The sequence below is a fragment of the Calypte anna genome, chromosome Z (genome assembly GCF_003957555.1).
Source record: "Calypte anna isolate BGI_N300 chromosome Z, bCalAnn1_v1.p, whole genome shotgun sequence".
Lineage (NCBI taxonomy): Eukaryota > Metazoa > Chordata > Aves > Apodiformes > Trochilidae > Calypte > Calypte anna.
Window position 1 is genome coordinate 54873017 of NC_044274.1, and position 12975 is coordinate 54885991.

Consider the following 12975-nt stretch of genomic DNA (forward strand, 5'->3'; position numbering starts at 1 on the left):
AAATTGCTTTGTAAGACTGGTAACACTGTGAGATGACACAAGTTATAAAGAGCACCATGAGGGACATTCAGGTTTCCCAGATGTCAAGTGTAATTACAGAATCCTTGCATAGTTTAGGTTGGAAGGGATCTTTAAAGGTCATCTACTCCAACATACCCTTGCAATGACCAGAAGCATCCTCAACTAGATCAGGTCGATGAGAGCCCTGTCCAACCTGATCGTTTCCAGAGATGGGGAATCCACCACCTCTTCTGGCAACCTGTGCCAGTGTTTGACCAAACAAGGAAAGTGGCCAAACTTCACAGGTAACTGAACAGGTAACAGAGTTTTGGGACCTTTTAGGGAGGTGCCGACTCAGAGGGACTTTGCAACTGTATCAGCAATAGCACAAAAGGCAAGGATTGCATTCCTAACAGTAAGAAACCCACCAGATTTGAGAGGGATTTAGCAAGGCCAGGTCCCATGGAGCAGCACTGACTAAAGGCACATTGTTTATACAGGAAGTGACTATGGTAGAGAAAGGGAGAATGAAGGTGACAAAACAGAGTTATAATAGGACATGCAAATGATGAAGGGGAAACTGTTCAAGGTACCTGTTGAGCAGCCCTACACATGAATGCTGCATTCTGAAAGACAACAAATCAAACTTGCTATTCTGGCCATGGTAGGCATATATGTGAGTTGATTTTTGTGGTATGGGAGAGTAGGGTAAGGAGGCCTTTGCCTGGCTAGCAAGGCAACAGCCAGGATGGACTAATGATGCATCCCAATAGGATGTGTCAGTACCCATTGCAGGCCAAATGGCACTTCTCTGTTCCTAACATCCACCTTCCACTGCACTTCAATACAAAATCAAAAATGATTCCCAATAAGGACTTCAGTAATCAGTATGTACCTTTGCAATGACACTTGCCTAAGTTAGGGTAGTGATTTTACTAGTTTTTCAGTAAGCCTAAAAGTTATTTTATCTTTGAAACCAAATAAAACTACAAAAAACCCACAAACCAACCAACCAACCAAAAACAAACAAAAAACAAAAACAAAAAACAGAACACCAAAAAAAAACCCACCACCAAACCACCCCCCCAAAAAAGCCAAAACAAAAAAAAACCACAAAAAAACAACCACCCAAGCAAACAAAAAAAAAACCCAAAACCCAAAACAAAACAAGAAAACCAAACCAAAACTAAAAAAATCCAAAATAACAATCCAAGCCCTTGTCATACATTTCTGAACTGAGTACAAACAGCATTTTCAGTTTCTGGTATTGAACATATTTACATATTTATAGCATAAGTATATAAAAATATGGATTTTAATGCAGTGTTGCAGAAAAGCAGTGAAAAACAGAACCATGCTGAAAAATATGCATCAGTGAACTGTATGCCATGTCTCTCCATATCCTTTTTCTCATGCTTCTGAAGAACCACTATTTTTGTAAGGATTTAACTTTGCCCTACTTTGTGTGGGAGGCTGGATTCTTATAACCTCCATACGTCTAAATATATACTCTCTTTTGCTTCCTTAAGAGTGATGAAAACCCACACACTGAACTCAGCAACATCAGCCATGGGATTAGTACCTACAAATCACCACTGCCATGGTCCTCCCTACACAGAATCAAGGAATGCAGCAACATGGACTTGGCAACACTGCTTTAAGAAAGGCTGCCTTTCATACATACAGCTGGTTGTACTGTGATGTTGAGATGGTGGTGTTTTGGTGTTAACAAAAACATGCCTACATAAACTGCAACTAGCCCTGTAACTGAGATGCAGAAATGTTGTAAATTAAATGAAAGCCTCAAAAAACCACACAATTTAAATTGGAGTAAATAGAGCTGACTTTAGTTAGACAGGGATCATTTATAGTACTTAGTGTCTGAGAATAATTTTTTTTCATGCTCCCATTTGCCCTGAAAAATCTGATTTCAGCCAATAACCAAGCAAAGAAAGAATGTATCAGAATCATGTGACAGCAGGGGCCTACTTTAAAATGCATTCTAAAACACATACTAAGTTATTTAGGAAAACAATCTTATCTGAACGCAACTAAGTGTTTCGCTTTCATACAGTTTATTCTGCAAGTTAAAAAGATAAGCTAAATTAAACAAAACATAAATTAAAATAAGCAGCTAGCAAAAACTTCCACTGTTTTATATGTCAGTTATACCCACAAAACCAGAAAGCACCACATTACAATTTGTTGCCAGCTAGCAACACAATACACTAGATTGCAAGCATACAAGTGTGCATGTACAGTCCTGCAAATCACTGCTTTCAAGAAAGTTCTAGAGTTTCTTCTCTCAGACACAGGAGATCACAAACAATTTTTAAGCGGAAGACTAAAAGTTGCTTTCTAGATTAACTTGGTCATTTTCTGTATTCTTACATTAAATATAAAGTTAATGCTGTATACAGAAACAAAAATGCTGCATTGGGTTGAGGGTCTAATTACTTGACTTTCTTTTCTTTTGGCCTGCCTGGATTCTTGCATTACAAGAATACATTTACATCCACAATTACAGAATGGCAGGAACTTTCATTCAGAAAACTAAACAAAAAACTTTAAATATTTTATTATGAATATGAATATTAATGTTTCCTTAATTCCCTCAAAAACTTTCTGTTCTAATTAAATCATTTCAACACTAAGTTCATATTGGAACATACATAATTAATTAAATAAAACATATTTGACACCATCACTACGTAAGAGGATTTTCTTTTCTAGACAGATGTCTTACTATGGTTTACATCCTACATAGAAAAGCTCAATTTAGTGATAAGACCATATGAGTCAACACATAAAATTTGTGTATTTCTTTTACATATTTTTTTTTACAAAATGTTGAAAGTTTTGAAAATGATAACTATTTTAATATGAGTTTGATGTACATTTTTACTTACATCTTCAGCTTTTGAACCTTGATCCTGCAAAGATTTTTGCAGTTCTTCAACCTGAGACTGCACTTCCAGAAGTCTCTGATTTACCAGTCTAGGAAAGAGATTATATTTTTAATTTCAGAAAAAACAAAACAACTTTCATGTCATCTACACAAGAGATGCCATACTGTAATTTATTCACATAAAATTTACAATAGTAATTAAAGAGTAGAGTATTTCCAGACATTATCAACCATTCAGAACATTCTGATATTCTTACAACACATGTGGACATTAAAAAAAATAAATTCCGCATACATGAAATAAGAGTATTTAACATTCAGTTTTATTGTTTGAGAGCTACTAGACCTTACTGCTTCTACAGAGCCACATATTTCTACCTGTAGCTTGGAAGGTAACTTCAGAGACTGTCTAAATCGTCTCCTTTAAGCAGGTACACTTACAACAGATCGCTGGGAACCACAGCCAGTTGAGATTTGGACACCTCTAAGGATGAAGGCCTGACAGTCTTTTTGGGCCTCTCTTCTACATCCCAGAAATTTCTCCTAGAAATGCTTTTTCCTTTGTATTTAGTCACAATTCCCCCATACTTCATACAGTTCCTGTTGCCTTTTGTCCTTCCACTGCCAATGTCTGAGAAGAGTCTGGCTCTGTCCTCCTGACACCTCCCCATCAGGCAGATGTAGAACATAGCATTATCTCCTCTATGCCACCTTTTTCTTTGGCCTGAACAAATCCAGTTCTCAGTCTTCTCCCACGTATTACATACTCCTTCACCTCAGCAGTATTCTGCTGTACTCTGGTACATCCCATGTCTTGTATTGGGGAAACCAAAATTATATGCTGCATCCAGAAGTGCAGTCATAAATACCGAGGAGAGGTGAAATATCATTTTCCTAGACTGACTGATTGCACTCTGGTGGGGACAGCCAAGGTCACAATAAGCTGCAAGGTCACCAGCCGACAGGTTCCCCCTTTGCTACTCACTAGGACCCTAGAAATTTTACAGCCTACTGGTCCCAGCCAGCATTACCAGGCTCCTCCCAGGACAGGGCTCCCATCAGCTCATTTCTCTGGGCTGCTGAGCTACTCTGAGTAACAGGTCCCCTTTTCAGCATACCATTCCTTCCAACAGGGTAGCACCCTCAAACTGGCTGAGAATATAGTCCTTCCTATTAGCTGTTAATAAAGGTGATGACAAGCACTAGTCCTGCTTGGTCCTGTTGTTGATGCCTGAGGAGACGGTTGCCAGCTGGGAGGTTGTACTACTGATGATAAAGTTTTAGCTCCAGCTTTCCAACCTATTTTCCACCCATTTTTTTGTCTACTCATTCAGTCTGTATCTAACCATTTTGAACAAAAGGATACTATGGGAGACTGTGCCAAAGGCTTTGCTAAAGCTATGGTAAGTATGATCCACTGTTTTACCCTTCTTCACACAGGCAGTCACCATCAAGACAGATGGATGATTTAGGTATGATTTGTCCTGTATAAATTCACATTGGCCTTCCAGAATTACTTTCTTATTCAACCTGTGTCTGGAAACAGATCCCAGGTGGACTTGATTTGTGAAATTCCCAGAAAATGAGCGGTGGCTGACCACTCTTCACACTTCTCTGGAATCTGTCTTGCCCTTCTTGAAGGTTAGTGCAGTATTACAGTTTCCCAGGCTTCAGGAACCTTTTCCAGTCAAAAGGCAAGATCAAGAAAGACTGGATTCAAAGACTGGACAGAGAGTAGCCTGGCTACAATATCAGCCAACTACCTCAAATGCATGCTGTCTGGTCCAAGGATCTAGGAGGGTCAGCTAGAGCAGGTTGCCCAGGAATATGTCCTGTTAAGTTTTACATATCTCCCAGGACAGAGACAACATCTCTGGGCAATGTATTCCAGTGTTAAGCAGCACTCTCACTAAACAAAACATACAAAAAACCAGAACAAACAAACAAACAAAATATGTTCTTATGTTTTTATATTTTGATTAAATCTAATGTGTTTTAATTTCTGTGCACGGCTTCTCACCATGATCCAGGGCATCACTGAGAAGCATCTAGCTCCATCTCCTTTGGGCAATCCCATCAGATGTTTAAAATCACTGGAAAGATCCAACCTGTGCTTTCTCTTTTTCAGGCTTTACTTTTACATAATCTCTACCCCTCAGACTCTCCTTATATGCTGCTGTGCTGTAATCACATTCTTGTGACCTTTCACTGGTCTCGTTCCAATCAGTAGTTTCTTGTACATGGGAGGACAGTACTGGACAGAGCACAGTCAAAAGCATATGGCATTGTTATAAAAGTCAATTGAAACAGAGGACAGAACTTCTCACCTGTTTTCTGTCTCCAATTCATTCTTCCGTAAGTTTGCATCATCAAGAAGGCTCTGCAACAAGGCAATCTTTTCATTGTCAGAACCTTCTTGGTTCAACTTTAACATCTTGTTCTCATGCTGAAGGCGAATGAGTTTCTCTCTAGACACATAAAACACAGTTTGTAGAAAAAACAACAATTGCTATGAATCAGAAAGCAGCTTACAACAAGAGGTGTTAAATATAACATAAAGATCATCATTACCTATTTAAGGGAGACAGCAATCATGTTTTCAAATCTCCAAATACAAAGCTAATTACAATTGTGATTGTAGAAAGCAGAACACAAGGAAATTGCCTGAGTAACCCTATTGGATCTCGGACTACAGCTGGACAGACTTATAGGCAGATTGTGGAGGACGCAAAGCTTGGCAGCAAGTTTTAAGGGAGGTTGTGATTTCAGCTGTCTCTCAACTGCTGTATGAACTCAGGCAACACACTTCTACCCTGATGGCCTGTTCATAGAATCAGTTAGATTGCAAAAGACCCTTAAGAACAGTGAGTCCAGCTAACAGAAGTTAGATTAGGAGGAAGAGTAGGATTACTGTGTCAAGTTCTGGAGCACCCAGCAAAATAAGCCCATGGAGCTCTTGAACTGAGTCTAGAGGAAGGCCATGAAAATGATCAGAGGGCTGGAGCACCTCTCCTATGAACAGCTGAGACAGTTGGGGTTGTTGTTCAGCTTGGAGAAGAGAAGGCTCCAAGGGGACCTTATAGTGGCCTTGCAGTACCTGAAGGAGCTACACAAAAGCTGGGGACGGACTTTTTACAAGAGCATGTAATGACAAGGGCAGAAGGTTTTAAACTGTAAGAGGGTAGATTTAGGTTAAACACGCGTAAAGGTGGTGAGACACTAGAACAGGTTACCAAGGGAAACTGTGGATGCCCCTCTCTGGAACTGCTGAAGACCAGACTGGAAGGGACATTGACAAATCTGGTCTAGTGAGAGGTGTTCCTGCCCATGCAGGAGGGTTGTAACTGGGTGATATTTAAAGTCCCTTCCAACACAAACCATTCTATGATTCTATGACCGTGATGCCAACCACTAATACATGTCCCCACATGGTTTTGTGGTCTATGCACCTTTTCTATATCTTCAGGGTACTCAACCACTACCCTGGGCAGACCTCGGCACTTCTAATTTTTTCCCTACATATAGCCTCATGGCATCTTTGCAGTCCTCCTGAATTGCTTGCCCTGTTTTCCAAAGACTATCATAAACTGTCTTTTTTTTTGGAGTTTCAGCCAAAGCTGTCTGTCCTATTGGGATGATCTCCTTCCTCACTGGCTTGTCTTTCCACAGATAGGGATGGTCTGCTCCTGCACCTTCAGGATTTCCTTCTTAAAGAACATCCAGCCTTCCTGGACTCCTTTGCCCTTCAGCATTGCCTGCCAAGGAACTCTGTCAACCAGGCCCCTAAGCAGGCCAGAGACTGCCCTCCAAAAGTCCAAGGTGGCAGTTCTGCTAATCCTTCTCCTTCCTTCTCCAAGAATGGAAAACTCTACCACTTCACGATCGCTATGCCCAAGACAGCCTCCAGCCATCACATCACCTGCAAGTCCTTCCCTGTTTGCTCTTGTAACAAGGTGCAGCAGCATGGCTGGAAGAAAACCAAAACTTTTCTATTACTAGTGTTCTAAAAATGTATCAGTAGAGATAAGAAATTTCCCAAACAGCTATCAGATTTCTGAGATGTGACTATGTTAAATTCTTTTATCATACTTGCAAAGCTAAACACAGCCCTCAACACCTTAAGAGACAACAATTTTCAGCTCTGTCACTGCTATTCTTCTTTTAATAGACTGTAAATACATGCCATGACACAAAATGGAACTTGTAATCTATGCTTCCTTTCACAATTCTAGTAATTTTAGAACACATTTTTCACATTTTTTGTAATTTTTTCCCTGGACAACAACACTTTCTCGTAACAAAAACTATCTGTTAATGCACATATAAACTGCAGTTATATGAACTCTCTGCAGGAAAAGACACAATGTGAGGATAAAGGGGTTTTTTTTTGGCACACTATACAAACTCAGGAGACATCAACTGAATTCTGTTGTAAATATAACAGCTCCAGATGTGCAGAAATTCAAAAGGAGAGGAAAAAACCAAACATTAATTGCAGAAACTTTCTTATACTGGAAAGTAACTAACAATCTCTGGGATTAATAAGGTTAGTAAAATAAAGAACATATTAGCTTACTTTATTTCTGGAGTAACAATTTCTGCCGCTAAACTGTCCGAAGGTTCTTGGCTTTCCAGAGGCATCAACCCTGGGTTAGGAAAAGATAAAAATCTAGCCAGCAGACTAGTAACTTTCTTTAAAAGATCAGAAGTAACCACTGTTCTAGAAGTTTACAGTTTCACACAGTGGAAAACAACAAGAAGTCAGGCTGCAGCAAGAGAGACAGACAAACACAATTTACTTTGGAGAATAATTGTTACTTCTGTCTTCATTCTGATGAGGTAATTTTGTGGTGTATTTTCTGCTTATCTAAGGATTGCGAAGTTGTGTAACATTACACATGGAAATAAATCACAAGACATGAAACATCATACACATAAGAAAACTTTGTATATCTCTACAGAAAATTATTTAGCTACACAGAAATCAGAAATACACTATAAAAATATCAAACTGAGGAGGAGACTAAAATTTCTGATACACTGAAATAATATTCAACACTTTTCAAATGCTTACAAAGTTGTGAATAGCTGAAGCAGTTTTCCACCACTGATCTTAGAAGAGCTGAAATTTATTCTGTGCTAAACAAAAGTGCATTCAATAATCTCCAGATGAGTCCTGTAAACTTGAGAAAAGATGGATTAATCTCCTTATTAGTCCTTTACCTGTTGTTGTGAGTTGACCTTCCTGAGCTTGTACACATCTAAGCTCTTCAATGGTTTCTTTCAGAGAATCCCTTTCTGTTCTTAATCTCTGAATAATATGAAAGAGAATGAATATCAGTCTTGGCACTACAAATCGATCTTTAACTGTTCACAAATTGCCAAAAGACACAGACTTCAACACTTAAAAAATAATTTAATGTAACTCTAGAGATTATAGCACCAGACACATACTCTCACAATTTGGCACAAGATCTGTTTTGGCAAAAGATAAAAATCTACAGGTAGCACCAACTTTTTGTGCAGAAGGTTGCCAAGATCCATAAATGACAGAAGAAAATGGCAAACATGTAAGATCTAAATTGCAGTTTATTGCAGTCAGACATGTTCAGTGTTACTAAAAGGTCCAGGACAGATCTCAGCTCTGCGTAGGTCTGGAGTTGTGTCATCTGACAACTCCTTGCATTTCATCCTATTAGTGGTTTATTCCGGGCATATTTTTATATTTCAGACCAAAACAATCTAGGACTTGGAGTAACTCTGGCAAAGAATCTTTTGGCGAGATGTGTCAGTCTTCTGGTGTATTTCTGAATCCTGCAATGTGAGCAGCTCTTTGGGCAGTGTTGCAATTCTCAGACCAATGCAAATAAAGTGCACATTCTGGTAGCACTGAAAGTCATTTCACAAACTCTGCAGGTGAAAAACTTTTTTTACAATACATACTACAGGAGAAGAGCCACACAGAGCAGTGCTCAAACAGCTGCTGAAAGCAAGGATTTTGCAGTCTGCTATGAATCAGGAAACACCAAATTGATTATTCAAATGCCAGAATATTTTAATGACTAGAAAAAGCTCTAGAACTTCACTTGTACACTGTGGACAGAGTCAACTCAACAAATTATCTTAGTACTTATCATACAACATACCACAGAGGTAAAATTCCAAGCTACATAGCTGAAGATACCAAACACAATATCACACTTGGCAAGAACAGAATGACAGGGACAAAACCAATTTTAGTGACTGTTTCCAAATATAACTAACAAGATACCACTATGTAGCTTGTGATCTGTGGTGGGCAACACTACTGATACCTATGACAAAACATGGAAAAGAAAGGGCAGTCAACACAGAGAGTGAATCACTAATTCAAGTGTCCAGAAACTAGCTGTAATCTGCTTCTCACAGATGCATAATCATACAAAAGAATGTATTGAAAAACAACATCTCACCCTCAAAAATGCTGTTTGCCAGGGGGCAAAGCTGAAAACTGACAATGGCTTGCTATTCAGAGCCTTTGTGCAAGATGTTCACCAAGCAATGGGTAAGCCACAGACACAAACTTGCCATTGTCAAACATAACAGAATTGCATAAGCAAGCTTTAAATAAAGAGCAGAAAAGAAAGCCAAAGCACAGTACAGAAAAACAGTTACTATGGGCATTCCAATCTGAGCTGCAGAGCAGATGGAAGTGATAACACAGAAATATGTAAACAGTAGTTTGAAAATGTAGTAAATTATGGAAACCAAAGACATATGAACAGAAAATAACTGAAAAATTTTATTTAAATGCTATTCAAGTTCAGGGATTGGAAATTTTGAAAATAATTAGAAATATCACTGAAAAGAATAACACGAAATATCACTGTTAATGGAAAAGTCTACAGAAATTCTGACAGATGGATAAATGGGTTTAGACTTAAAGCAAGCCTAAGAAATTGCAAACTCAAAGTGCTGGCCCTGGTTTGAGGTAGGCTGAGGCACCTCTGCATATATTCCTAATAAACAAGGCAAAATAAACAGGTGAGAAACAATAGAAAAGAAACGTGAAGGATCAGTTTTGGCAAGAGAGGACAGTGCAGAATCACTAGCAGCAAGTGACAGAGAGGAAGGGAATAGTCTGGTACCCATCGTATGTGTTCCATGTTGGCCAACTAAATAGATCAAAAAGAAGCGGTTGTAAAAGCAGAGATCACCTCAAAGGACATGTCCCTCTACATGACTCCTAAACCTTTTGCTGCAGTAGTCCACAAAGAGAAATATGCTGATGGTCCCTCAAAGAATGCTTTATAAAGACCACAGCAGGAGTTTTCCAGAATACATTTCAATTATCCTGGTGTTCATAAACCTTTTCATGACAAATGGTCAAGAAATAACTTCAGATCCCAAATATGAAAGTTATACAGTCACTTGATTCTTTGCTGTACAGCTCATAGGCTTAAAAAAGGATCTTGTACACAAACATAAGAAAATTTTAAGTGAAAAATACTTCCTAATTTAAAAAGCTTGCTGTAAACGGCTAACTGTAATTACCACATCTCTGTGTTACAAAGGACACAAAGTTGCTGTTGCTACTACCAATAAAAATAACACCTTGGCACTTACATCTTTTTCTTTTTGAAGGCTGTCTACTTTTTCTTTCAGTCGTTTGCACTCATAATCTAATTTATCAGCTTTCTTGGATTCTTCAGATAACCTGTTTTGTAGTTCAACTGCCTGTGAGAACAAGAATCAATAATTTGTCTGCAAATATTAATATTAAAACAAAATACACAAGACAAAGTAGCCAATTACCATGCACCAGGAGTCATGTTGTTTGTAAACAAGTGAAATAGTTGCCAACAGGATGCACTGAAAACTGCTTTCATCAGTTGTTCTGTGTTTATGCAAAACCAGCAGCATTCAAGTATTAGGTCGTAGCACAAGCAAAAGAAGCAAAAATTGTGGTTTCAGTACATCTAAACCCAAATATTTAAGTGCAAGCTTGGTTTACAGAAAAAACCCTATATAGTTCTATAGATCAAAGAGCTTAGGAAAATCAGAAACTTCCTCTTGCTTTCTGAGAAGCATAGGAAAAAGAAAATCTCTGAAGAAAGCCAATTAGCTACACCTTTTGTTAGCTCTATTTCACAAGCCTCACTCAGAATTCAGACATCAGCCAGGTTATGTTTCTTAACCTGAGAGTTTTCCTTATCTTTATTTTAACAGACTAATATAAAGATTCAGTTACAGGCTCATAAACAGTTCAGTTCTGAGGGAAGCACTGCTAACAAAGTTGCATGTATACTTTCAACTACAGATAAGTAAAGAGCTCCTAAAATTTAAACATGAAGAAATCTGATACCTGAGCAGAAAGGATCAGTGAATGGAAGGCAAACCAGTCAAGTCTTGCCTTTTCAAAACTCTCAGGCTTTACTTGCAAAGGCTTGTTCCTAGTACATTAGTAAAGCTCATAATGCAGTGAGCATGGAAGCAGGAAAGATGAATAAAGACTGATCTCAAAATACAAAAGCTGAATGAAGACTCAGCTAGAGACATACAGCTTCTTCTGGAGCAATTCATAAGAAAGCTTTTTCATGGCTTCCAGTTTACACAGAAAGTGATTAACTTAAAATTGTGAAGCAGAGCAGTAGTCATACCTGTATTAAGATTTCCTAGTCATTCTACGTTACCTTTTCATTGTGTATAGCTATAGCAAAATAACTACCAGGACTACAAATATGTATGGTCTTAAGTCTTAGAGAAGGACTTTGCTGTTTTTCTTAAATTAAAGGCTGCAAAAAAAGCACAGACCTGCCATTTCTTAGATGATCAGATTTTTAAAAAATGTATTAAAATATTAGAAATGAAAATATTTCAATTTTCAAACATGACATCCATTACTGAGGTTATCAGAATGACTGCAGGTATTAAAAAAAAAATGAACCAAACCAAACCAAACAAACAAAACCCAAGAAAAAGCAGATCTTCACCCATGATTGTGCCCTCACTTGAAAAACAGGTATATTTTCATTTCTAATGTAAACAAATGCATTAATGTTTGTAATCACTCATGCTATGCTAATGGTAATGGTATGCAGAAAAACACAGCGGGAAATAAGTTGTCTTGAATCTGGACTTGCGAGTGCATGGAAAGATACAGAGCTACATGGTAATGCAGAAGTTTAAAAAATAATGAACAACCATCACATTTGCTGAGCATTATTTGACACATGGAATGAGTAAAGAACAAATCCTGCAGCAAAGAAAATTAAGACATACTGGTAAAATATATCAATGCACATGCACAAAGGGGCTGAATTAAAGCTACAAAAATAATCTTGGAATCTTCACAGTTCAATTCTTCATGCTGCAATAAAAAAGTGTCTTTTAAAAAGCTCATGACTGCTTTCAGAAAAGTGAACAAAACATACCAAATAAATGCTATTGAGTCCCTCAGAACAACACATCCCCAGCTAACCTGATCTCACAGAAAATGCTGGGTGGAGTGAAGATGCCATTTCCTTGCAAACACTTTCATTTGTAGAACACAGTGCTTCTAAGCCAGAGAAATAACTCTTCTAATGGGATCATGATGAGTGAAAACAGATTCTTTACACACCATACAGCACACATTCCAGGGGCACCCTAATGCTTAGCAGCAACATAACATAAGAATCCCTATACCTGGCTTAATTCTTATAGCACAGTACAGGATACCAAGAAACTAATTTTGTGATAACCCATGATTCACAGGAAGGCCTCAAAAGGATCCCGGTCTACCAGACATTCATGGCAAAACCACTCTGTGTCCATTTTGAGGCACTGTGGTTAAGTGAAGAAAACTCACATTTGTCACCTGAGAAACTGGAGATTTATTCCAGTCTCAGCCAGTGGAACAGTTTGGTACAAATCAACAGGTTTCTCAGACATGAAATCCTACAAAACCCAATAAAACACAGGATATGATGAAAAAAAGGAGTACTTTTGCAGCACAAATTATGGGACTGCCCCTTCCAAAATTCTTAATGTTGGTGAAATAAGAATGCTCAGATGCAGATGGTGCAGTTACACAACTTTATCACACA

At 38.3% G+C, this 12975-nt stretch overlaps 1 protein-coding gene across 1 annotated transcript in view; it reads right to left on the bottom strand.

Moving 5' to 3' along the window:
- Window positions 1-12975, bottom strand: part of HOOK3 (hook microtubule tethering protein 3) — a 91464-nt gene that overhangs the window by 18429 nt on the left and 60060 nt on the right. Inside the window, exons 12-16 of the mRNA XM_030468070.1 lie at window positions 10514-10624; window positions 8132-8219; window positions 7485-7554; window positions 5236-5376; window positions 2910-2997 (exon numbers count right to left, since the gene is read on the bottom strand). Coding sequence (XP_030323930.1) covers window positions 2910-2997; window positions 5236-5376; window positions 7485-7554; window positions 8132-8219; window positions 10514-10624 — 498 coding nt within the window. The remainder of the gene's footprint in view (window positions 1-2909; window positions 2998-5235; window positions 5377-7484; window positions 7555-8131; window positions 8220-10513; window positions 10625-12975) is intronic.